The sequence below is a fragment of the Oncorhynchus mykiss genome, chromosome 11 (genome assembly GCF_013265735.2).
Source record: "Oncorhynchus mykiss isolate Arlee chromosome 11, USDA_OmykA_1.1, whole genome shotgun sequence".
Lineage (NCBI taxonomy): Eukaryota > Metazoa > Chordata > Actinopteri > Salmoniformes > Salmonidae > Oncorhynchus > Oncorhynchus mykiss.
Genome location: NC_048575.1, coordinates 66,772,433 through 66,800,156, shown reverse-complemented (window position 1 = coordinate 66,800,156; position 27,724 = coordinate 66,772,433). Strand labels below are relative to the sequence as shown.

Sequence of the window (27,724 nt, the reverse complement as noted above, 5' to 3'; positions counted from 1 at the left end):
CGACAGTCTGGTTCAGGCATGAATGACACAAACAAACAAGAATCCGACAAGGACAGGAGCAGAAACAGAGAGAGATATAGGGACCTAATCAGAGGGAAAAAGGGAACAGGTGGGGAACGGGGTGAATGGGTAGTTAGAGGAGACAAGGGACAGCTGGGGGAAAGCGGGGGAGAAAAGGTAACCTAACACGACCAGCAGAGGGAGACAGGGTGAAGGGAAAGGACAGAGACAAGACAACATGACAGTACATGACACTTCCGCTCTGCCTTTCTGCGAAACATGTAAGACTAAAAAAATCAAGTAATTTTGGCCTTCCATTATTGTTTTCTGTGATTTTCCCATCTGCCATTCTCAAATTCTCTTATAGTCCTCGCTTCAGAACTACCACAGATAACAAGACACAAAAAGCCTTCTTTCCACCAAAGTTTGAACAGGCACTATCTGTACCAGCCATTGATTTTTCATCTGTTACATCTTAATCCCAGTCTAAAGCTCAGTCATAGATCAGCTCTAAGAGGGGGGATAGGGGACATGGGGGGTTTGTCCTTGAGAGGCTCCATGTCTGCTCTTGGTAATTACCAACAGCAGCATTCATGTTGTTATTATCATAATGGCTGTTTGGATGCGTCTCGTTCTTGCACTCAGCCCACCGAGTGTTATTTTGGCGACGCAATTCATTTCCTCCCATTGAGCCTCTCGCCTGTATATAATTATTCCACCCGCTTGCTCTTGATCACCATCACAGAGGTGAGAAGAGACACCGAGAGAGGTAGAATAGAGGTGGGTGGCACTGTCTCTCTTTCTCTCAGTCTGTCCCCCTCTATTCTAGCCATCTCTCTGCCCCTCTCAAGATATGTGTCATGTTCTGTTTGTAGAAATGAATTGACGCATACCTGTATATGCATTTATTTGAAAGAGTCTTTCTTAGAATTCCATGATAGTGATATGATATGATAGTAAAGTGTTTCCTTTTAATGTGATAAGCAGCAGCTCGGGAGAGTCGAACATGTCAAAGGGGATACCACTATGGCAGAGTCCAAAACAGCACCCTATTCCCTATATACTGTAGTGCACTGCTTTTGACCAGGGCTATGACTGACGATTCAAAATCAAATCAAATTTGAAAGGTTGCGTTAACATATTTTGTATGTTTTCGCAGGTCCAGCAAAATTCTTACGTTTCTAGCTCCAACAGTGCAGTAATACCTAACAAATACACACAAATCCCAAAAATGTTGAAGGAATTAAGTAATATCAGAATGAGCAATGTCAGAGTCCGGAATATATATATATATATATATATATATATATATATATATATACTCATTCAAGGGTTTCTTTATTTTTACTATTTTCTACATTGTAGAATAATAGTGACGACATCAAAACTATGAAATAACACATATGGAATCATGTAGTAACCAAAAAAGTGTTAAACAAATCAAAATAAATTGAGAGATTCTTCAAAGTAGCCACCCTTTGCCTTGATGACAGCTATGTACATAGGGCAGCAGTCTCTTAGCTGCAGGGTAAAGTACAGAGTAATGACTGATGATTAAAGCCAACAGATCTAGGATAGGCATTGGCAGTTACCCATTTCAGAAATGCATCTGTGAAATTACATTTCCCTTTTAAGTGAATGAAAAGTGCATAGGCTTCATATTAACTCTAAGCACATAGCAGCACATGCTACTGGTGGTGGTACTATCAATCTCTGGCCTGCTTCCAAGCATCTGCTGCAATTTGCCCTGTGTGCCAACCCAGGGTGCATCCCAAATGCCACCCTATTTCCTTTATAGTCAACTACCTTTGATCAGAGCCCATAGGGTTATATTGCCATTTTGGGCGCAACCATACTTTTCATGGGAGATGGTTGCATGCATCACATGTTTACAGGCAGAATACAGATGACATTACAGCAAAGAAATCAAGTTTAAAACGGCTTTATTAACAATGACAGTAGTGTTTATACAAGACCAGAGCTAAGATGAATCTAAAATAAATCAGATATGAAAAAAGATCCTAGCTAAACATGGATTGATATCATTTGGACTCATGGGCGGACAGGCCATCTGGCTATTCGGGCAAATGCCAGATGGGCTGGTCCATTTTTAGCCCAGTGGGCCTGTGTAAATTTTTTATTTTTGCGCAAAATGATCATTATCTGGGTAACAATGGGGACCTCAAGGGGGGGAAAAAATGGGCTGGTGTGGGGGCCACAACTAAAAAAATGGGCAGGTGTGTTAGAAATGCCAGGGCCGATTTCTGGTCCCAGTCCGCCCCTGTTTGGACTGGATTTGTTTTATCCCTTATAATGTATTATAAAAGTATAATAAATATGGAGGAAATTGTTTGAGAAGAGACAGAAAACGCCTGATGAGACCCTAAAAGAGCTGTAAACAGTTTTTTTTTTAAACTTCATTAAAATACAAAACACACATGCTTCCCACGTTGTTCCTGAATAGGCAGTTCATAGCATACATACCGGTACAAATGGAATCAAAGAGTTCATACTAAAAAAAGAAACATTAGGCTACACATCCTTCACAGACACGCAACGCAACGCAAGACAAGACTGACTATTCCTTTTCCTCTGCTCTGACTAGAATGATCATCTCAAACTGATCATTTCATAAAGTCTGTATAGTAAATATACATGACGGAAATCTTCTTCTGACTACTGGGCTACATTTGAATACAGCCTGAGGTATGCTTTAACTTCAGCATTTGAGACGAAGCTCAAAATCAAAACCCCAAAAAATAGCTGGAACAAAATGATAGGAAATATTTAAATAATGCAGAGACGGCAGTTCCATTTGAACGTTCCATTTTAAAAATGACACACTTAAAGGGGTGCCTAAAAGCCACTGCAGCATCTTGTTCTTTTAAAGATTCGGATTTCAAAATAAAAAATATATAAAAACAGGAAAACGACTGCGCCAATAATGCCTTGCCAAAGTGCCATACCTCTGGTCGCTTTCCAGACCAACTACATGCATCGCATCAACCAATTGTTGTGTGCCACATCATCGACTGAGCAGTCAGGAATCAGATTGCTATATCATATGGTGCGGTTAGCTGATATGTTAAACACCTATCCAGGAATTGAGATCTGGCATGCATCTGCAATGTAGTCAACTAGGAACGTGACCATTATAACCTGTAATCCTGTCAGTTAATGACCATTGATTGGTCTGACCACCAAATAGAACCCCAGGTCTAACCTGTACTTCAACAAACACAGTGACCAAAACAACAACAAAACTGAGAAAATTCACAAATCAATATTCCCTTCTTTTCTGCTTATTCTGCTTACGCCCAATGTCTACCTCATCCAGTCTAAGCCCAGATAGCTGGAGGTCTTGGAGGGATTGGGCCAGGGGCTTATGGACTTGGACGGGCAGGGGCCGCTGGACCCGGATGGGGATGGGCTTTAGGTCAGGGTCAGACAAGATGGGGTCTAAGGCTGGCAGAGGGAGGTAGCCTCCGTCTCTGGGCAGACACAGGCAGCAGCCAGCACCAGCCAGGTCCAGCTCGCTGTACTCGAAGCCAGCCCTCTTGAGGATCTTGAAGTCCACCATGTCCATGGACTCACTCATCTCCACCAGAAGGTTCCAGAACATACAGCTCAGCATGATGCCCATCAGCTGGAGAGACACACAGGGAACAGAGCAGAAAGGCCAGTAGCATTTAGACCCTGACACTGGGACTAGTACACCACACAGCCCATCAGCTGGAGAGAGAGGGAACATAGAGGACCAGAGAGACCAGTTAGAGTTAGACTCTGATACCCTATTCACTTTATATTCCACTACTTTTGACCAGGGCCCATATGGACAGGTACCCACAGCCAGGGGAAAATATTACAGCTGTAGATACAAGGACCATGTAACTATGTACTTAAATATATTGCACTGTCATGTGTGTGTTTAATGTGCTTGTATGTACCTGACACTACAAAAGTTGCAGAGGCACACAAATATCCAACTTTTGAATGAATTAATATCTTACTTTGGTCCCAAGGTGAGCTATGCCTGGGCAAGCCAACTTGAGCGTGCTGTTGTCCATTCCCCAGTGCTTTAAAAATGGACTAGTTCACCTGAGCTGGCCTGATAAGAACCCTCAGTTTCCTTTTCCATTTGAGAAAGTTTTCTGCAGCCAGTCTGTGGTCTACTGAACCCTGGTGTACTGGACTGTCTGTCTGCTACTGAACCGGACTGTCTGTCTGCTTCTGGACTGTCTGCTTCTGGACTGAACAATCTGCTACTGGACTGGACTGTCTGCCTGCTACTGGACTGTTTGTCTGTCTGTCTGCTACTGGACTGTCTGTCTGTCTGCTACTGGACTGGACTGTCTGCTACTGGGCTTGACTGTCTGTCTGCTACTGGTCTGTTTGTCTGCTACTGGACTGGAATGTTTGTCTGCTACTGGACTGTCTGTCTGTCTGCCTGCTACTGGACTGGACTATCTGTCTGCTACTGGACTGGACTGTCTGTCTGCTACTGAACTGGACTGTCTGTCTGCTACTGAACTGGACTGTCTGCTACTGAACTGGACTGTCTGTCTGCTACTGAACTGTCTGTCTGCTACTGAACTGGACTGTCTGTCTGCTACTGAATTGTCTGTCTGTCTGCTACTGAACTGGACTGTCTGTATGCTACTGGACTGTCTGTCTGCTACTGAACTGGACTGTCTGTCTGCTACTGGACTGTCTGTCTGTCTGCTACTGAACTGGACTGTCTGCTACCGGACTGTTTGTCTGCTACTGAACTGGACTGTCTGTCTGCTACTGAACTGGACTGTCTGCCTGCTACTGAACTGTCTGCCTGCTACTGAACTGGACTGTCTGTCTGCTACTGAACTGGACTGTCTGTCTGCTACTGAACTGGACTGTCTGTCTGCTACTGAACTGGACTATCTGTCTGCTACTGGACTGTCTGTCTGCTACTGAACTGGACTGTCTGTCTGCAACTGAACTGGACTGTCTGTCTGCTACTGAACTGGACTGTCTGTCTGCTACTGAACTGGACTGTCTGTCTGCTACTGGACTGGAATATCTGATACTGGACTGCCTGTCTGTCTACTACTCGACTGGACTGTCTGTCTGCTACTGGACTCATTACCTAATAGTGCAGCGGCTGCAGACTCAGTATGTGGTGTTATTACACATCTCCAGGGGGGCTCGCATAGAAGTCTGGCTGCAAAACTTTCACAGCACAGGAGAGGAGTGAGGCCGGGGTAGGAAATGGAATAGAGAGAATGGATGAAAGAGAAAGAGGAGAGGAAGAGAGAATGGGGGGACAAAATAAATTAGAGACAGACAGACAACAGATAATCAAGGTAGATGGATTATTTTAAATATGTTATTGGACAATAAACAGATATGGCTTATTAACCTATACGGTCCAAATAATGATGATCCTGTCACGTTCTGACCTTTATTTCCTTTGTATTGTATTTATTTAGTATGGTCAGGGCGTGAGTTGGGTGGGCAGTCTATGTTTGTTTTTCTATGTTTTGGGGCATTTCTATGTTTTCGGCCTAGTATGGTTCTCAATCAGAGGCAGGTGTCATTAGTTGTCTCTGATTGAGAATCATACTTAGGTAGCCTGGGTTGCACTGTTTGTTTGTGGGTGATTGTCTATGTTAGTGGCTTGTGTCAGCACAGGTCTCATTTTGTAGCTTCACGGTCGAATTTGGTTTTTTGTTACTCGTTTGTATAGTGTTCAGTCTTTCTTTATTAAAGATTTTACCATGGACACTTACCACGCCGCATATTGGTCCTCTGATCCTTCTCGCCTCTCCTCTTCAGACGAAGAGGAGGACGACCGTGACAGATCCAAGCTTCTTTGAAGATATAAGAATTTATCAACTCTACAAGCAACACAAGACTATTATTATGGTGGGGGATTTTAATATGGTTTTAAATACTTTCTTATGTCATTATCTCTGGCACCAAAAGTTTAAAAAGTGTTGATAGAATGCCGACAGAATGCTGTCGGATCATCACATAATTGGCATAAATATATTACTCTTTCAGAAATTCCACGTAGGAGAGGATAATCAAACCCTACTGGATGATAACTTGTTTTTAACTAGGACAGAATAATTTATAACTGACTTTTCTCGACATAACATACAGATCCTTACTGTATGGGACACTTTTAAATGTGTCTTTAGAGGCCATGCAATTCAGTACTCATCTATAAAACAAAAACAATTTAGATCAAAAGAGTCCAAATTAACAAATGAAATTGAAGGACTAACAGTAAAGTTAGATAGCAATAAAAACTGTACCATAGTGGCACAGAATATGATAGAGGAAAAAAGAAATGGAGGAACCTATTCAAGAAAGATCCAGTGTAATAAATTGTAAAAATTAAGCGAATTGGTTGGAATACGGGGAAAATGCACCAAATTCTTTTTCAATCTTCAACATAGAAATGCATTACACTTTTTTGATATACTCAGAGGACCATTATTAGTATGTTTTAACCACTCCTATATAAACTGTAGATTATGGGACACACAACAAGAAGGTCAGATTTCATTATTACCACAAAAAAAATTGGAGGCCTCTTACACTTCAGGGTTGTGATGCACAACTTCTAGCTAAACGCTTGGTGTATATAATTAAAAAGGTATTGTCGTATTATTCATCCTACTCAGACAGGTTGTTTTACATGGACGATACATTGGAGGTAATATAAGACAAACACTGGAAACAATGGGATAGTATGAAATATCGGGGAAACCAGGCCTGGTTTTCATAGCTGATTTTAAAAAGGCTTTTGATAAAGTACGACTGGTGTTAATATATACAGTGGGGAGAACAAGTATTTGATACACTGCCGATTTTGCAGGTTTTCCAACTTACAAAGCATGTAGAGGTCTGTAATTTTTATCATAGGTACACTTCAACTGTGAGAGACAATCTAAAACAAAAATCCAGAAAATCACATTGTATGATTTTTAAGTAATTAATTAGCATTTTATTGCATGACATAAGTATTTAATACATCAGAAAATCAGAACTTAATATTTGGTACAGAAACCTTTGTTTGCAATTACAGAGATCATACGTTTCCTGTAGTTCTTGACCAGGTTTCCACACACTGCAGCAGGGATTTTGGCCCACTCCTACATACAGACCTTCTCCAGATCCTTCATGTTTCGGGGCTGTCGCTGAGCAATACGGACTTTCAGCTCCCTCCAAAGATGTTCTATTGGGTTCAGGTCTGGAGACTGGCTAGGCCACTCCAGAACCTTGAGATGCTTCTTACGGAGCCACTCCTTAGTTGCCCTGGCTGTATGTTTCGGGTCGTTGTCATGCTGGAAGACCCAGCCACGACCCATCTTCAATGCTCTTACTGAGGGAAGGAGGATGTTGGCCAAGATCTTGCGATACATGGCCCCATCCATCCTCCCCTCAATACGGTGCAGTCGTCCTGTCCCCTTTGCAGAAAAGCATCCCCAAAGAATGATGTTTCCACCTCCACGCTTGACGGTTGGGATGGTGTTCTTGGGGTTGTACTCCTTCTTCTTCCTCCAAACACGGCGAGTGGAGTTTAGACAAAAAAGCCCTATTTTTGTCTCATCAGACCACACGACCTTCTCCCATTCCTCCTCTGGATCATCCAGATGGTCATTGGCAATCTTCAGACGGGCCTGGACATGCGCTTGCTTGAGCAGGGGGACCTTGCGTGCGCTGCGGGATTTTAATCCATGACGGCGTAGTGCGTTACTAATGGTTTTCTTTGAGACTGTGGTCCCAGCTCTCTTCAGGTCATTGGCCAGGTCCTGCCGTGTAGTTCTGGGCTGATCCCTCACCTTCCTCATGATGCCCCACGAGGTAAGATCTTGCATGGAGCCCCAGACCGAGGGTGATTGACCGTCATCTTGAACTTCTTCCATTTTCTAATAATTGCGCCAACAGTTGTTGCCTTCTCACCAAGCTGCTTGCCTGTTGTCCTGTAGCCCTCCCAGCCTTGTGCAGGTCTACAATTTTATCGCTGATGTCCTTACACAGCTCTCTGGTCTTGGCCATTGTGGAGAGGTTGGAGTCTGTTTGATTGAGTGTGTGGACAGGTGTCTTTTAAACAGGTAACGAGTTCAAACAGGTGCAGTTAATACAGGTAATGAGTGGAGAACAGGAGGGAAAAACTAATAGGTCTGTGAGAGCTGGAATTCTTACTGGTTGGTAGGTGATCAAATACTTATGTCATGCAATAAAAAGCAAATTAATTACTTAAAAATCATAAAATGTGATTTTCTGGATTTTTGTTTAAGATTCCGTCTCTCACAGTCTCTCACAGACCATGTTAGCTGTTAAAATTAGATCAAACAATAATATTAAGGGATTAGAAATCCATGGCTTAAAAACAAAGGTGTCATTGTACGCTGATGATTCATGTTTTCTTTTAAAACCACAATTAGAATCCCTCCACAGTCTCAGAGAGGATCTAGATACTTTTGCTAACCTCTCGGGATTAAAACCAAATTATGATAAACTTTTACATTATCGTGTAGTTTACCAATAAAATGGTCTGACGGGGATGTGGGCATACTCGGTATACTTAGCCTGAAAGAAAGAAATGATTTCACTACAAAAACTTTTAATAGAAAGTGAGCAAAAATAGACAAGATCTTGCTACCATGGAAAGGAAAATACCTGTCTATTTGTGGAAAAATCACCCTTATTAACTCTTTAGTCATATCACAGTTTACCTATTTGCTTATGGTTTTGTCTACACCGAGTGACCTGCTTTTGAAATTATATGAACAAAAAATATTCAATTTAATTTGGAATGGCAAACCAGACTAAATTAAATGGGCCTATTTATATAACAAATATGATTTTGGAGGAGATAAATGATTAAATATTAAAGCATTAGACCTCTCACTAAAGGCATCAGTCATACAACAGTTATACTTAAATCCAAAATGGATTTATCACAAAAATGGAAGAGGCAAGTAGAAGGGGGAAAAGTAAGGAACTTGTATGTCGGCCCTGTAATAAAGACCATAAATGGTTAAAGAAAATTGTGATAAATGAAAACATAGACCAATTTCATTTAAGGACCAAAAAATTGACAGCTGTGCCATATACCTTATACCAAATAGTTGGGAAGAGATTTTCGATGTACCGATTCCATGGCACATGGTCCATGAATTGACACGCAAAACAACGCCGGATTCAAACTTCACATTTTTCTATTTAAATGATTATACAAAAATTTTGCAACCAATAGAATGTTATATATATGGGGGATACAATCTTCCCAGCTCTGCAGATTTTGCTATGAGGAGGCAGAGTCATTAGATAATTTATTTTGGTCCTGTCCACATGTAACTTGTTTTTGGTCACAGGTCCAGGAATGGCTGAAGAATTGCAACATTTACCTAGAACTAACGCTACAGATACTGGGTACTGGGTGATTTGAAAAATCCTAGTCAATCGATCAATAATATAATAATTATTTTAGCAAAAATGTTTATCTTTAATTTACAATCTGTAGAAGCTATGAGAATAGAAAGGTTCAGAACAGTTGAAAAATATATGGCAAATAGAAATCCAAAATGGATGGTGTTAAGAAATAGATGGGAGGGGTTGAATGGAGCTGAAGGGTGGGACTAATAACAAGATAACCAATGTAAAAAATATGGGGTTTGTAAAATGTATATAGGTTCAGAAATGTTGTGAAAGAGCACAGTTACAATTAGAAATCAACCTGAATGGACATCAGACATAGAAAAGGACTAAAAACAAACTAAATATAACTATTGTAAAATAGATTGTGTCTGTAAAATGTGTATAATATGTATAAACTGAAGGTAAAAGCCTACTGTTGTGTATTGTTTATTAGTTTGTTTATTAGTTTACTTAAATTGGGGGAGGGGTGGTAGAGTTTGCAGGGAGTAATAAAGATATATATATTAAAAAAAAGCATGTATCTATCTATATATAAAAATAAACATTTTTGCTAAAATAAATATTATTGGTGAGTTTACATATATACGTACCTATGTACCTACGTATGTATATATATATATATATATATACATATATATACGTATGTATGTATATGTATGTAATCTCAGCAAAAAAAGAAACGTCCTCTCACTGTCAACTGCATGTAGATATTGGTATGAACATAACAAGATTCAACAACTGAGACATAAAATGAACAAGTTCCACAGACATGTGAATAATGTGTCCCTGAACAAAGGGGGGGTCAAAATCAAAAGTAATAGTCAGTATCTGGTGTGGCCACCAGCTGCATTAAGCACTGCAGTGCATCTCCCCCTCATGGACTGCACCAGATTTGTCATTTCTTGCTGTGAAATGTTACCCCACTCTTCCACCAAGGCACCTGCAAGTTCCCGGACATTTCTGGGGGGAACAACCCTAGCCCTCACCCTCCGATCCAACAGGTCCCAAACGTGCTCAATGGGATTGAGACCCGGGCTCTTCGCTGGCCATGGCAGAACACTGACATTCCTGTCTTGCAGGAAATCACGCACGGAACGAGCAGTATGGCTGGTGGCATTGTCATGCTGGAGGGTCATGTCAGGATGAGCCTGCAGGAAGGGTACCACATGAGGGAGGAGGATGTCTTTCCTGTAACGCACAGCGGGGAGATTGCCTGCAATGACAACAAGCTCAGTCTGATGATGCTGTGACACACCACCCCAGACCACGACAGACCCTCCACCTCCAAATCGATCTTGCTCCAGAGTACAGGCCTTGAAGTAACGCTCAATAATTCGATGATAAACGCGAATCTGATCATCACACCGATGATGCTGTGACACACCACCCCAGACCATGACGGACACTCCACCTCCAAATCGATCCTGCTCCAGAGTACAGGCCTCAACTTTGCTGAGTTTATGTATGTACAGTTGAAGTCGGAAGTTTACATACACCGTAGCCAAATAAATGTAAACTCCGTTTTTGACAATTCCTGAAAATTAATCCTAGGAAAAATTCCCTGTCTTAGATCAGTTAGGATGAACACTTTATTTAAGAATGTGAAATGTCAGAACAATAGTATAGAGAATGATTTATTTCAGCTTTTATTTCTTACATCACATTCCCAGTGGGTCAGAAGTTTACATACACTCAATTAGTATGTGGTATCATTTCCTTTAAATTGTTTGACTGGGTGAAACGTTTCAGGTAGCCTTCCACAAGCTTCCCACAATAAGTTGGGTGAATTTTGGCCCATTCCTCCTGACAGAGCTGGTAAAACTGAGTCAGGTTTGTAGGCCTCATTCCTCGCACATGGTTTTTCAGTTCTGCCCACAAATTTTCTATAGGATTGAGGTCAGGGCTTTGAGATGGCCATTCCAATACCTTGACTTTGTTGTCCTTAAGCCATTTTGCCATAACTTTGGAAGTATGCTTGGGGGTCATTGTCCATTCGGAAGACCCATTTGCGACCAAGCTTTAACTTCCTGACTGATGTCTTGAGATGTTACTTCTATATATCCACCTAATTTTCCTTCCTCATGATCCCATCGATTTTGTGAAGTGCACCAGTCCCTCCTGCAGCGAAGCACTCCCACAACATGATGCTGCCACCCCCGTGCTTCATGGGTGGGATGGTGTTCTTCGGCTTGTAAGCCTCCGCCTTTGTCCTCCAAACCTAATGATGGTCATTATGGCCAAACAGTTCTATTTTTGTTTCATCAGACCAGAGGACATTTCTCCAAAAAGTACGGTCATTGTTCCCATGTGCAGTTGCAACCGTAGTCTGGCTTTTTTATGATGGTTTTGGAGCAGTGGCTTCTTCCTTGCTGAGCGGCCTTTCAGGTTATGTCGATATAGGACTCGTTTTACTGTGGATATATATACTTTTGTACCTGTTTCCTTCAGCATCTTCACAAGGTCCTTTGCTGTTGTTCTGGGATTGATTTGCACTTTTCACACCAAATACGTTCATCTCTAGGAGACAGAACGAGTCTCCTTCCTGAGCAGTATGACAACTGCGTGGTCCCATGGTGTTTATACTTGCCTACTGTTGATGAACGTGGTACCTTCAGGCATTTGGAAATTGCTCCCAAGGATGAACCAGACTTGTGGAGGTCTACAATTTATTTTCTGACATCTTGATGCCCAATTTGTCAAGCAAAGAGGCACTAAGTTTGAAGGTAGGCCTTGACATACATCCACAGGTACACCTCTAATTGACTCAAATGATGTCAATTAGCCTAACAGAAGCTTCTAAAGCCATGATATCAGTTTCTGGAATTTTCCAAGCTGTTTAAAGGCACAGTCAACTTAGTGCATGTAAACTTCTGACCCACTGGAATTGTGATACAGTGAATTATAAGTGAAATAATCTGTATGTAAACAATTGTTGGAAAAATTACTTGTGTTATGCACAAAGTCCTAACCGACTTGCCAAAACTATACTATAGAAATTTGTGGAGTGACTGAAAAACAAGTTTTAATGACTCCAACCTAAGTGTGTTAACTTCTGACTTCAACTGCATATGGATATATATATTTTCCCCAAAATGTTGAAATGATGCAGACAATTACATTGATAGAAGCAAGAATCTATCCGCAATATTAAAGCTGATCCACCCCCTTAAAAACAACGACTGACAGACAGACAGACAAGACAGACAAGACAGACAAGACAGACAGACAGATAAGCTGTAAACTAGACAAAAACACAATCCAAGTGAATGGATAATAATAGTAAACTACAAACCCTGATCCATTACAACTGACTTTATAACATAATAAAATCATCCAGCTGCTTGTTGGTTATGAAAGCACTACAGAGGCGTTAAGTGGAAGCTGGCTAAGATACATGTAGGATGGACCCTAGTCAAGGATAGTACACTATATAGGGTATAGGGTGCCATTTAGAACACGTCCATTGTTGAGATCTGGGTGAACGGAAAACAAAATACGAATGAAGTGGTGGACAGACAGAGACAGACTGGCTAGGAGGCTGTGAGAAACCTCTCAGGGATGAGGCGACTGGGTGACTACACACACACACACCTGGGTCAGGTAAGTTGGTTGTCTGATTGGAGGCAGTTGCGCAAGTGTGTGTGTTGGGTGTTTGTCTGTGTCTGTGACTGACCTGTGGCAGCCCTATAGCACAGCAGAGTCCAATAGTTGCTCCCACGTTGTCTCCCATCCACAGGTTGACAGCATGGATACAGCCCCGCACATGGATCACCTCATCCAGGAGCTCACGCTGACAAAGAAAGAGAGAAGACAGGTAGAATGAAAGCAAGAGAGACTACAGTACATGAGATGCATTTGACTGATTGTAGTTATGTTTTAAATATATGTCATCAAGGCAAAAGAAAGACAGTCATTTCACAGATGAGGCACTACAATGCTAACATGAACAATAGAAAAACAGTGGATTTTCTTCGTTTTTATCTACTACGACAAACTAATATTGTGCCTTAAACTAATAAACTATTCCCCACAAACACCTGAGATTTTCCATAGTACCAAAGAAAATATGGAGGTGAGAACATCTCAAGGACAGAAAACAGAGACAGCTGAATCAATATCACAACAACACCAGCCACTACCAGCTGGCACAATATATCGTGACTCAGTTAGTCTACCTTATTTTCAGCATGCTGCAGCTAGAGAAAATAAAATGTTTTGGGGCCATGAAAGTAAATGATCCTGCTGCTGCTCTTTTCCCTTTTGTAGTCTCTGAATGCGTCCCGATGCGTGCCCTGGTCAAAAGTAGTGTACTATGTAGGGAAAAAGGTGCCATTTAGGACGTAACTTCTGTCTCTGTGCAGAATGACAAACTCCACAGACTAATGAAGGCCAAAACGTGAGCAGAACACTGGGGGGGGTTCACAGCCTATTAGGAGTGGAATATAGCAACTTATTTTACCCTTACCTGTTGGCTGAGAGTCTTGTAACCACAAAGAGTGTTGACAACCTCTCGCACCTGGGAAAAATGAGACAGGAAGAGATGAAGATCATGAAGAAGAGGATTCATGTATTGTCCATTCTTCTGTGTAAAGATAAGAAGAAGAAAAAACTACAAAGCATTCAGAAGTCAGATATGCTTGTAGTGGCCCAGTTAAAAATACATCTACGCACGTTGGACACACACACATCCCCTAATCTGTGTTTGTAGCTGTTTGGCGCTTTGGAGTTTCCCTGCGTGGGCACAGACCAGACAGAGGAAGAGAGGAAGAGAGAGAGAGAGAGAGAGAGAGAGAGAGAGAGAGAGAGAGAGAGAGAGAGAGATGAAGAGAGAGAGAGATGAAGAGAGAGAGAGATGAAGAGAGAGAGAGATGAAGAGAGAGATGAAGAGAGAGCGAGATGAAGAGAGAGAGAGATGAAGAGAGAGAGAAAAAGAGGGCAGAAAGAGATAAGCCAGAGCGTGAGTTAGACAGGGAGAGAGAGAATGAATCATGAGCTCAGTAAATTAATTTGATTAACTCCCACTCTCTCCACTGATGCTGAGGTCTCGGGGTCTCTTCCTGTGCCTGAGTGGCTTTACACATTTCACTGTAACCAATTCAGCCAGCGCTAATTACCTAGTAATGAACCATGAGGCCAGGGGAAGTACTGGCAGGTGGAGAGAGGCTTTACTGAGAGCAAAACATGGATCCCTCCAGTCACTGCATTCACACAGCCAGCCCAATTCCGATCTTTTTCTGTTCCCTTGTTACCATACAGTTCTGTGCGTGGGGTGCCTAGATGAGCACTAAATGAGATCCACAGAAACATGTCTCCCCCAGAGATGTGAGAGACTGATAGGCTGATAGGGAGGGCAGATATAATATTGGATAAGGTTCATGTGTTATCGGATCCTAACTTTCAGAGCTCATTTCATTCATTCACACACAGTCTAGATGAGAGGTGAAAAGCGAGGAGTCGAGAACAGTTTTAGCATTCACCTTGTGGGGGACACAGCATGTATAAGGGACGCCACAGGCCAGTGGCCCAGTGCCATTGCAGAAATGGTATTGATTGACACCCCAGTCCTTGTAGTCATCCCCACCACAACAAGAGAACTAGAGAGACAGAGAGAGAGAGAGAGAGAGAGGTTTAATAAAAAATCAGTTAAGTCTTGTTTTTTACTAGATCAATCACACTCTATCCATGTCAGTTAGGGCTGCAAAACTACAGGTAATTTACCAAAGTTACCAGAATCTTCATTACTTTTGGCAATTAAAGACGCACTATGCAGAAATCGCTTTGCCATTTGCTCGATGCAAATATTTGACAAAACAAGCCATGCATAGTGTCAAGAATCATTGTAACATCTAAACCGCTGTGAAATATCTTTTCCATAACCAAAAATATTGTATTTTCAGCTGTTTGAAACTGGTGTACAAAACTGAAAGTAAAAGACAGCAAAAAATAAACTTAAGAGCAGGAGGCATAGAAATTGAGCACATAGAACAGATCTACCGCTTCTTGGACTTCAATGAAAAGGACATAACACACATTTCCATGTGAATTTGGTCAGGTCGCCCAAAGTTACATATTGCAGCTTTAATAGAAAATCTATGGCAATCTATCGTAATGTTGGTCATGTATATTTAAATAACTTTTTTTTAAAGTGTTCATATACAGTGCCTTCAGAAATTGATTAAATACATTTTATTTTCTCACCCATCTACACACAATACCCTATCATGACAAAGTAAAAACATGTTTTTAGAATGTAGTCAAACGTATTAAAAATGGAACACATAACTAACAGAACTTATATTTCACATGTGATACGGCCAGAGAGAGGCCAGAGATAATTACAGACACCTGTGATAATGTGAAGTACCCAAAAGGGCCACTAGATGTCTTGTGATAGGTTACATATAATCCTTGAAAATCCTGGTAGTTTACTGGTAAACATATACATCTTACAGTAATATACCTTCTCTTTGCAACCCTACCCACTGGGCACAGATGTCAATTCAACGTCTATTCCAAGTTGGCTTAACATAATTTCATTAAAATGACGTGGAAACAATGTTGAATCAACCCAGTGGGTAATGTGTGGGTGTGTGCCCAGTGGGTAATGTGTGGGTGTGTGCCCAGTGGGTAATGTGTGGGTGTGTGCCCAGTGGGTAATGTGTGGGTGTGTGCCCAGTGGGGCAGCAGGTAGCCTAGTGGTTAGAGCGTCTGGCCAGTAACCGAAACGTTGCCAGATCGAGTTCCCGATCTGACAAGGTAAAAATCTGTCGTTCTGCCACTGAACAAGGCAGTTAACCCACTGTTCCTAGGGTGTCATTGTACATCAGAATTTGTTCTTAACTGACTTGCCTGGTTAAATAAAAAACGGTCAGTGGCCTCTTCATTCAGTACACACCTCTATTTCCTGTCTGTTGCTTCTGATAATGAAAAGGGAACCAGTCCTCTTACCTTCTGTTGCACAAAGTCCAGGATGTTTTTGAAGTCCAGATCATCGTAATAGTGTTTAATTCCCTCTCGTATACTGCTCTGGAACAGGGCTGATGTCTACAGGGAGAGAGAGAAAGCCATGAAATTCCTCATCCATCACATTGAATGCTTCTTTGATGTGATCTTATCGTGACTGGAGGTGATGCCAGAGGCGACACTGGTGAACATGTGTTACAGCTGTGTGTGTGTGTGTGTGTGTGTGAGACAGAGAGAGAGAGAACTGACCTTTTTCTCAAAGATGAGCGCAACGATGAGAGCCACAGCCTGCAGGAACAGTAGCACACACAGGACACACAAAAACTGGAAGACAGATGGAGAGAGGGAGAGAATGCACTTAGCATGCCATGTACATATCAAGCCAGAGGGACCAGAGATTGCTGGGCTGAGATTGGCAACACCATCCTCAGGTTGACTGACATATCCCAGTCAGCAGAGTCCCCTTGTCCTGTCCCCTCCTCCTCCCACTCCATATACCTTGGGTCTCCTCAACCTAATCTCTCAACCCTCCTATTCTTTCCTTCATCCCTCCTCTTTTCCATCCTAACCTCCATCGCTCCTCATATCCCCCCTTCCCCCCTCTCCCTCCCTCTCTCACCATGTGTAGCAGGGTCTTGTTGTCCCTGAGGGAGCCCACCATGCCCACCAGGGAGACGGTGAACATCACCAGGCCCAGCAGGATTAGCACCACAGCGGGAGCCAGGAACACCCCCTCCAGGGTACGGTTCTTCTGACGCTCCACCTCCGCGTACACCCCCACGCACAACACACACAGGCCCAGGAGCTGGGGGAGGGAGAGAGAGAGAGGGAGAGGCAGGAAGGCAGGGAGAGGGGGAAGAAGAGAGGGTAGGGGTTGGGGTGAGATGGTCAGAGCTCTGCAGTGTGCCATCTTTCTGAATAAGCATCATTTCATGATAGCAGTGTGCATAGAAAGCCTAACCAAGCAACGTTCAAAGCTATCGGCATGTTCAAAGCTACCGTTTCCCTTGGATTGTTGTAAACTCATAGCTGATGTCAAATAACATGGACTTCTTCAAAATAGCATGGCTAAGTCCCAAATGGTACCCTATTCCATATAGTGCACTTCTTTTGACCAAAGCCCTGGATGTCTTCCTCTCTAGTGGTAGCATCCTGATGATACGACCCATTTTCCTTGTTCCTTGTAGTTAATTAGGAAACACAAAGGGCTTTAGTTTAAAGTTGGAAAATGACGACAGGAGATGGTTGTTAGAGAACTAGGCCAAGGCTAGCTGCTGTGTTGTTGTGGCATCAGCCTTGTTAGCAACAAACAAACCCCACTTGACTACCTCCTGGTGTGCCATTTGAGAGCTTTCAAAACCATGGCAGGGTGGGGTCTCATGTTGCCTGCATCCCAAATGGCACCCTTTTCCCTTTATAGTGAATTAAAGGGACTATAAAAGGCACTAGCCTATATCGGGAATAGGGTGCCATTTGGAATGCAGACTGACTCATAATGATAGTCCTTTCTTTCTGCAACAAACAATCTTAACCCCATAGGCCTACCTATTGATTCTCAATTAGGAAGAGAGGCAATCTGCACTAAGAGAGCAAGCCTCATCACTCTTTCCCTACTTTAGTCCATTCACGACTGCCAGCACCACCCCGCCCAACATCGGAAAAAGTCCCTACCCAGTGGGGTGCAAAAATCAAGTTGAATCAACGTGGAATACTGATTGGATTTGCAAAAAGTCATCAACGTAAGGGAATTTCATATTTTTTTCACACAACTTCACTCAAAGTAGGGTCAAATTGTAGTTTGATTTCACACTGAATTCACGTTAGTTGACAACTCAACATGTAAATCAAAACTAGACATTAAAATGACGTCTGTGTCCAGTGGATATTTTCAAAAGATGTAGGCCTACTTTTAGTCTCTCACAGCGGTTAGCTAATTTATCATTCATTCTGTCATCCACTGTAGTGTAGCGTAAGAAGGAGGCTACACACACTGAGACTGAGAGACAAACCCATCATCTTACAAAATAACAAACTTCAGACTGATAAGAAGCAATGCAAATAGGCTACACAGTACACATACAAATAGGCTACACAGTACACATACACATACAGTACAGCATACATACTCTCAAATGATTAGTCGACTGAATCTCTCCTTCCCAAAGGAAACCTACACACAAAACTGTGTGAAATTACACAAAGCAGATTGAACAGACAAGGAGAAGAAATAGCATTAATTAACAATGAGTGCTCCTGCATGGCTTTGGGCCAGGGGAGCTCTTGCGGGAACACAAGCCAAGGCATTACATCTGAACACGGCAGAGGAGGCAGTGCTGAAAGGAAAAAGGATTAACGAAAGCAGTTAGAAAGAATGGAGAAAATAAAAATCGAAGCGGGGGAAGTTCCTGACATGTTGTACTTAGTTCATACTCAGCAGCAGTATGGCTGACAGAGGGAGAGAGAGACAGGCAGAGAGACAGAGCTACAGACAGAAAGGTGGGGTGAAAATTGAACATGAAATTGACTGCAATTTCCTGTGAGGTGAGAGGGAGAGTCATGGACTGTGAGAGAGGGTGAGAAAGCAGAGAGGGAGATGGCTGAGGAACGCTCAACTCCGTTCTCTTATATCGAGGCGGAGTTGAGTAGTGATAACTGGTCGCGCGATTTGCTAACAACAACATTGAGTCACCATCAGTCGTTACTTGTAAAAATGTAAATACTGAAAATGCTTACCGGTACCTATGTTTGACCTGTGCTACTGTGGTCCTTCCACATTAAAAAATGTATTGAAGAAAACCACCAACTTTTCCCTCATTTGTGTTGCACAACTTAGCGTGAATGTGAATGTACCAATTGAATCCCAGCTCACATAGTACGTCAAGGCCGCTACGTCTCCAGTTGAGCAACACAAAGGAGCACGGTTGTACAGGTCAATCATAGGTAGAGGTAAGCGTTATCAGAATTGACATTTTTACAAGTATCAACTGATGGTGACTTACTGTTACTGACCAGTTATTAATAGTCAACTCCGCATTGATATAAGAGAACAGAGTTGAGCTTTCCTGAGCTAAGAGGGAGAGAGTGAGGGATTCATTATACCCGCTGATTGATTCCAGGATGACGAGTATTCATTAAAAATGGTGGCAGAAAGAGAGAGTGATGGCGGGACAGGGTTACATTTAACTGATAAAGTAACTGGATGAGTAAAATAGACTCACCATCTAAATCTGCTGACTCATCCATTAGCTTAGGCTAAGGTTTGAAGTTCAAATTTGACAAATAGAAAAGAGGCGGAGAGCACTAGGATCTGTTCAATAGTCTGCTTTAAAGACTTTCTATTCTACCACCTTTCAGGCAGCACATCCACAACTAGAGGCCTAACTATAGGGGCACACAATGGAGCTAGCACTCAAAGGTTGTCTATGGTGACTCATAGAGATGGGCGAATCAAATTCAATTGTATTTGTCACATACACAGTTTACAGCAGGTATAAATGTTGCAGTGGAATGCTTGTGTGCTAGCTCCCTCAACAATGCAGTACATTAGTCAATATGTATCATAACAATAATACGTGTAAAATCAAAAATAACAAGCATGAGTGTGGGTGCTCGTGTGTTTGTGTGTAAGGGTTAAATGTGTGGAGACTGGAGAGTGCAAATAATAATAATAATCATCTAAATTGCAGATAGTCTCTGAGGTCCAGATAGTCTCTGAGGTGCATGTCTGTGCAGGGAGAAAGCTAGTTCAGCATTCTGATGGCCTGGTGGTAGAAACTGTCTCGGAACCTGATGCTCCGAAAAAGCTTGCCAGATGGTAACAGGGTGAAGAGTTTGTGGCTCGTGTGACTGGAGTCCTTGACAATCTTACTCAAACATCGCCTGGTGTACAGTGGCAAGAAAAAGTATGTGAACCTTTTGGAATGACCTGGATTTCTGCATAGATTTGTCATAAAATGTGATCTGATCGTCATCTGTCACAACAATAGACAAACACATTTTGCTTAAACTAATAACACACAAACAATTATGTTTTCATGTCTTTATTGAACAGACTGTGTAAACATTCACAAGTGCAGGGTGGGAAACGTGTGTGAACCCTTGGATTTAATAACTGGTTGACCCTCCTTTTTGCAGCAATAACCTCAACCAAACCTTTTCTGCAGTTGCGGATCAGACCTTCACAACGGTCAGGAGGAATTTTGGACCATTCCTCTTTACAAAACTGTTTCAGGTCAGCAATATTCTTGGGATGTCTGGTGTGAACTGCTCTCTTGAGGTCATGCCACAGCATCTCAATTGGGTTGAGGTCAGGGCTATGACAGGGCCACTCCAGAAGGCGTATTTTCTTCTGTTGAAGCTATTCTGTTGTTGATTTACTTCTGTGTTTTGGGTCGTTGTCCTGTTGCATCAACCAACTTCTGTTGAGATTCAATTGGCGGACAGATAGCCTTACATTCTCCTGCAAAATGTATTGATAAACTTGGGAATTAATTCCATCGATGAAAGCAAGCTGTCCAGGCCCTGAGGAAGCAAAGCAGCCCCAAACCATGATGCTCCCTCCACCATACTTTACAGTGGGGATGAGGTTTTGATGTTGGTGTTCTGTGCCTTTTTTTCTCCATACATAGTGTTGTGTGTTCCTTCCAAACAACTCAACTATAGTTTCATCTGTCCACAGAATATTTTGCCAGTAGCGCTGTGGAACATCCAGATGCTCTTTTGCGAACCTCAGATGTGCAGCAATGTTTTTTTGGCTTCTTCCATTGTGTCCTCCCATGAACACCATTCTTGTTTAGTGTTTTACGTATCGTAGACTCATCAAAAGAGATGTTAGCATGTCCCAGAGATTTATGTAAGTCTTTAGCTGACATTCTAGGATTCTTCTTAATCTCATTGAGCATTCTGCACTGTACTCTTGCAGTCATCGTTGCAGGATGGCCACTCCTAGGGAGAGTAGCAACAGTGCTGAACATTCTCCATTTCTAGACAATTTGTCTTACCGTGGACCGATGAACATCAAGGCTTTTAGAGATACTTTTGTAACCATTTCCAGCTTTCTACAAGTCAACAATTCTTAATCTTTTGAGATCTCTTCTCTTCAAGGCATGGTTCACATCAGGCAATGCTTCTTGTGAATAGCAAACTCAAATTGTGTGAGTGTTTTTTATAGGGCAGGGCAGGGCAGCTCTAACCAACATCTCCAATCTCGTCTCATTGATTTGACTCCAGGTTAGCTGACTCCTGACTCCAATTAGCTTTTGGAGAAGTCATTAGCCTAGGGGTTCACATACTTTTTCCAAACTACACTGTGAAAGTTTAAATGATGTATTCAATATAGACAAGAAAAATACAATAATTTGTGTGTTATTAGTTTAAGCACACTGTTTGTCTACTGTTGTGACTTCGACAAAGATCAGATCAAATTTTACGACCAATTTATGCAAAAATCCAGGTAATTCCAAAGGATTCACATACTTTTTCTTGCCACTGTACATGTCCTGGAGGACAGGAAGCTCACCCCAAGTGATGTATTGGGCCGTCCACACCACCCTGTGTAGAGCGTTCCAGTAGAAGCGGTGACGCAGCCGGTCAAGATGATTGTGCAGCTATAGAACATCTTGAGGATCTGAGGGCCCATGCCAAATTCCTTCAGTCGCCAGAGATTGAAGAGACACTGTTACGCCTTCTTCACCACAGTGGTGGTGTGTATGGTCCATGTCAGGTCCTCTGTGATGTGCACATCGAGGAACTTGGAGCTTTTGATCCCCCGCTCCCCCTGTTTCCTATAGTCCACAATCAGCTCCTTAGTTTTGCTGACATTGAGGTTATTTTCCTGGCACCGCTCTGCCAGGGCTTGTCACCGTCAGCGATCAGGCCCACCACCGTCATGTCGTTGGCACTCATATACGTTCATAAAGACATCACTTAAACACTGAGTCACTAATCAAGGTTAGGTTGCATTTCATTACATAAATTATTGACCATACCGATCAATTTTATCCCAAGCATTTTTGCTGATATCCTTCATGACGATATGTAGCCTATTCTAGAGAAATGTGACGTTTGAAATGAAATAGGTTTGCTAATATGGGTGATTGTTAATGGGACAATCGATGGCTACTACCATCAAACTGGTAGTAGTAGTTTACAGGATGATTAAAAAATAATTGTGGTAGACATTAATGTTAGATGATTATCATTGTACTGATTGTTATCATATCAATTCATGCAATTTATCGCAACTTTTGTCCATATCGCACAGCTCTATACTGATGTATAAGCAAAGAAAATGAATTGAAAGCAAGCTAAAGTCACCAAGCCACCCATCCTTATCTCTTACTAACTTTCCCAGTTCGCTTCCTTCTCTCTTTCAGCTGTAGCATCCTCACTGCCTGGTGGTGGGATGACAGTAAAGACTGACATTGCAGCATCCTACTGGATTAATGCATAATCTTCACAGACCTTTCTAGGGAGTTGTTCCTAGCCACTGTGCTTCTACACCTGCATTGCTTTTAGGCTGGGTTTGAGATATCAGCTGATGTACGAAGGGCTATATAAATACATTTGATTTGATTTGACAAAGCAGAGCAGAGAGTACAGTTCATCCCTCTTAGGAGCAATGGGACAGGGGGCTCTCAATCTCAAGCCCTCACTCTCAAAGTAAAAGCCTCTCAACACACAGCATGTCCAAATGGCAACCTATCCCCTATGTAGTGCACTACATTTGACCAGGGCCTATAAAGCTCTGGTCAAAAGTAGTGCACTATGTAGGGTATAGGGGACACACAACAATATTACTGCACGCAACGCTTATCACCAAAGTACAGCTGGTAAAGCAAATGACAGTCTGTGACTTGTGCCACATGGTACCCAGAGATAGGTATATGGTGCTGTGTTGCGTGTGGGTGGGTTGGTTGCATGCCCTTCCTGAAAAGGCTGTGTCAGAAACCCCAAATCATGTGACACTGGTAGACAGTGACAGTCTGTGCAATGAGATGGTGTCATAATTGAAGATTAAACACTCAGCAAACTAGGCTATTCACTACAAAATGGCACTAGAAAGTTAATCCGTAGACCGAGCAGCATTTTAAGTTAAGCTTATTCACCCCAAAATACTTATTTGCTGTAAAATATATCCATGATGCAAATTCCCTTATTCTAAACAGACACACAATACTTTTAATACTCTGTAAACTGCATCACTAGCCTTAAAGCCTACAGCGCACACAATTAAAATGTGTCATGTAGGCTAGCCTGTCATGGACTTTAGGAGAATTAGACCTACCTGTGTAACCCACTACTGCCCTGAAAAGCTGTAATTACAATGTTGTAAATACCCTACGTCTCAGAACACCTAACCAAGGCATGTCAACACCAGGCTGCATTACATGTCTCAGAACACCTAGACGAGACATGTCAACACCAGGCTGCATTACATGCCTCAGAACACCTAGAAGAGGCTTGTCAACACCAGGCTACATTACATGTCTCAGAACACCTAACTGAGGGATATCAACACCAGGCTGCATTACATGTCTCAGAACACCTAGAAGAGGTTTGTCAACACCTAGACGAGACATGTCAACACCAGGCTGCATTACATGTCTCAGAACACCTAGAAGAGGCTTGTCAACACCAGGCTACATTACATGTCTCAGAACACCTAACCGAGGGATATCAACACCAGGCTGCATTACATGTCTCAGAACACCTAACCGAGGGATATCAACACCAGGCTGCATTACATGTCTCAGAACACCTAGAAGAGGCTTGTCAACACCAGGCTGCATTACATGTCTCAGAACACCTAACCGAGGGATATCAACAACAGGCTGCATTACATGTCTCAGAACACCTAGACGAGACATGTCAACACCAGGCTGCATTACATGTCTCAGAACACCTAGAAGAGGCTTGTCAACACCAGGCTGCATTACATGTCTCAGAACACCTAACCGAGGGATATCAACAACAGGCTGCATTACATGTCTCAGAACACCTAGACGAGACATGTCAACACCAGGCTGCATTACATGTCTCAGAACACCTAGAAGAGGCTTGTCAACACCAGTCTACATTACATGTCTCAGAACACCTAACCGAGGGATATCAACACCAGGCTGCATTACATGTCTCAGAACACCTGGATTAAAACCAGGTACTGCAGTGACACCTCTTGCACTGAGATACAGTGTCTTAGACCACTGCGCCACTTGGGAGCCCTCATCAAAAGTAGCGTAGTAATATGTAGGCATAGCATAGATAACTACATTGAATGGCCCTGCCTGTCACAATATTGCAATATGTAGGCCCTAGGCTATGAAGTTAGACTGAAACAATAATATTTGTTAATGGAATACAGCTAGAAACATGTTTCCTGTCTAGCAAAAATGAAATATCCCACTTAACCCCTTTCACTGTATGTGTAGTCCCACACCCTGCCCTGTACTACAACACAGAAAGGAAAGAGTGTAGCCTAGTGTAGTAAATTAACGACTGTATCAGACAAAGTGTACACACAGTAGTATTTCCTTGACATTATTTGTTCTTCTGGCAAGAAATTTGATGCCAGAGAGTTAGCTAGCGAACTAGGAAGATGCAGTACAGATAGCTATACTCTGCAAAGACAAAGCAGAGCAGAGCAAACGGTTCATCCCTCTTAGGAGCACCGGTGCAGGTTGCTCTCAATCTCAAGCCCTCACTCTCAGAGTAAAGGACTCTCAACACACAGTTAATGTCCCAATGGCACCCTATGCCCTATATAGTGCACTACTTTTGACCAGGACCCAGAAAGAGCTCTGTTCAAAAGTAGTGCACTATGTAGGGAATAGGGGACGCACTCCACCCCTTTCACTGTATCACTCAGTAGTCCCACGCCCTGCCCTGTACCACAAAGCAGAAAGGAGTGTAGCCTAGTGAGGTAAATGAACAACTAACGTTATATCAGACAGAGTGTACACACAGTCATATTTTCTTGGTATTATTCGATCTTCTGGCAAGCAATTTGGCACTAGAGAGTTAGCTAGCGAGCTAGGAAGATACCGATAGCTATACTAGCTAGCTACTACACTGGCTAACTAGCTAAACAAAGGTAGTGGTTTTCTGACAGCCAACAATGTGGTCCCCCCTAGCCCATTCAAATAGACGGCCATTTCCTGCCTGGGTTCTTGAGAGCTAGCTAGTGGTCACCAACCCTGTCCCTGAAACCAACAAGTCCATATTAACAACACTTACCGAGAAGAGCATTGAGTAGACATTTAATGTGAATTTGATGAAATAATAGAAGCGGTTGCTGTTTCTCACTTCTTTGTATGAAGGCATAATGCTTGGTAGCTGAAGAAGCTTGGTAGCTGAAGAAGCTAGCTAGCTAGCCAAGACACTAACGTTAGCTAGCTAGCTAGCTAGCTATGCTAGTAGAAGAATATCAACAAAACTGCACTGATTAGCTATCAGCAAATTAGCTAGCTATATTATCGGATTTAATTTTCAAAACGTCTCAATTTTGCACGAGGACGTGAACGCTTTAATTTATCTCAAATAGCTACTCCCGTTAAATTTTGTCTCACACACAAATCCCCCTCTATTCCCACAAACAATAACTTCCGTGCACGCTCTGATTTGGCCACATAATTTAAAGGGCCAGAGCGGTGAAATACATTGTACTAACGATGTAATTAACGTGTCATCTCACTCTATCTTTTAAAAATAATTATCGAAATACATAGCAATTTCGTTTTTTATTTATTTTTTTGCTATTTATAGCAATTATCCAACAACACTCGATTATTACAGTATGATCACGTGCAACAGCCCAGATGGTAGACAAAGGAGCTTGCTTTCATCATCCAGACATGCATTGCTTGCTTTCCTTTGGAACGAACATCTTAAAGGAAATGGGTCACATCCAAGGTTCCCCTTAGCCGCTTAATAGGCTGTGTCACTACCCGAAAAATGTCACTGTTACTGGACAAAGAGCATTTAATCCCTGCTATTGCTCATTATTGCATCAGCTCTTGTTGGTGTATTTTTGGCACACATGTATGTGATGTAGATACTGGATACTAGGCTATTACTAGGTCAGTAGTCTTTGTTGTAACTTAGGCCGCAGGTAGGCCTACAGTCAACACATCTAAATAGCATGTGTGGGAACACCGGCTTGTGCCCTAACACAGCTCACATACATTCAGCACCATGGACAACACCGCGAACCCGATTCAGCACCAGAGCCGCTAAACAGCGCAGTGCCCAGGCAACTCATTCCCCCTTTTCATTGGACTTTAGGATTGAAGATTCAACGCATCTGTATGGTGGCGCTGCAGAAAGGCCTGCAGAAAGACTCTGCCATGCTTTTGCTATTTTTCCCATTCCTTTCTTCGCTGGACATTAGAATTGCAAACCTATTGGCAATATAATATTTCTTACAGGAAACAGAAGATACAGAACAGTATTTCAATAGCCTAAGACTACTGCTTTCAGACTCTTTTAACATTTAGGCTACATTTTATTGAATGAATACTGTATTAGCAAACTGACTCTAAGAATAGTGAGTCCAATTAATCAATCAATCAAGACATGCCCATTAATTATTATCCACATAAAAATGCACATGTCCTGTTGCTTCAGGATTATTTTCCTGCTCTAGCCCCACACCTGTATTAGATTTTAAAGCCCTTGCAAGGTCTAATCAATAGCCTATGCCTTTGGATCTATGAGTCATTACATACCATTGATGTGAACAGGATTTAGGTAGCTAAGTAGCTAAGGTAGCTAATTCCATCTACAGCTAAATGCACGTTTTGGGGATTTGAAGCCCTCTTGCATTTCAATGGATAACAAGTTGCTCCTCGCTGCCACTCACACATACACCAGAGCGTGCCTGGAATATGGGTGGCTTGTTTATTGCTTAATATTCAATAATGGATAATTCATGAATTATAGATGGTTGTGCTGAGGGCATTGGGGATCACTGAATGAATTACTGGCCAGATGCACGTTGGGGTCAGTCTATTGGATGCCAACTCACATAACCAGTGACCGACTGATGGACTGACGAAATGAATGACTGTCACAGTGGTTGTCATGTCATTGTGAGTGAAAGTGGGAATATACACTACCGGTCAAAAGTTTTAGAACACCTACTTATCCAAGAGTTTAGAATAATAGTGAGGACATTAAATAACACACATGGAATCATGTAGTAACCAAAAAAGTGTTAAACAAATCCAAATGTATTATTTATTTGACATTCTTCAAATAGCCACCCTTTGCCTTGATGACAGCTTTGCACACTCTTGGCATTCTCTCAACCAGCTTCATGAGATAGTCAGCT

General features: G+C 42.2%; 1 protein-coding gene across 7 annotated transcripts; it reads right to left on the bottom strand.

Annotated features, from left to right (window-relative positions):
• Positions 1-1,926: 1,926 nt before the first annotated feature.
• Positions 1,927-26,022, bottom strand: LOC110536267 (tetraspanin-15). 7 transcript variants are annotated; one of them, XM_036936171.1, is made up of 9 exons: positions 25,804-26,022; positions 25,699-25,761; positions 17,015-17,200; positions 16,645-16,719; positions 16,381-16,476; positions 14,910-15,026; positions 13,898-13,948; positions 13,106-13,222; positions 1,927-3,646 (listed from the first exon to the last, which is right to left on the bottom strand). In XM_036936171.1, exons 2-9 carry the CDS (start codon positions 25,714-25,716, stop codon positions 3,281-3,283), a joined length of 1,026 nt encoding a protein of 341 aa, XP_036792066.1. In that variant the 5' UTR covers positions 25,717-25,761; positions 25,804-26,022; the 3' UTR covers positions 1,927-3,280. The 7 variants fall into 7 exon arrangements, with proteins under 7 accessions (XP_036792066.1, XP_036792065.1, XP_036792067.1 ...); XM_036936170.1 differs by having other exon boundaries at positions 25,699-25,762; positions 25,810-26,022; XM_036936172.1 differs by having other exon boundaries at positions 25,699-25,758; positions 25,810-26,022.
• Positions 26,023-27,724: the final 1,702 nt, after the last annotated feature.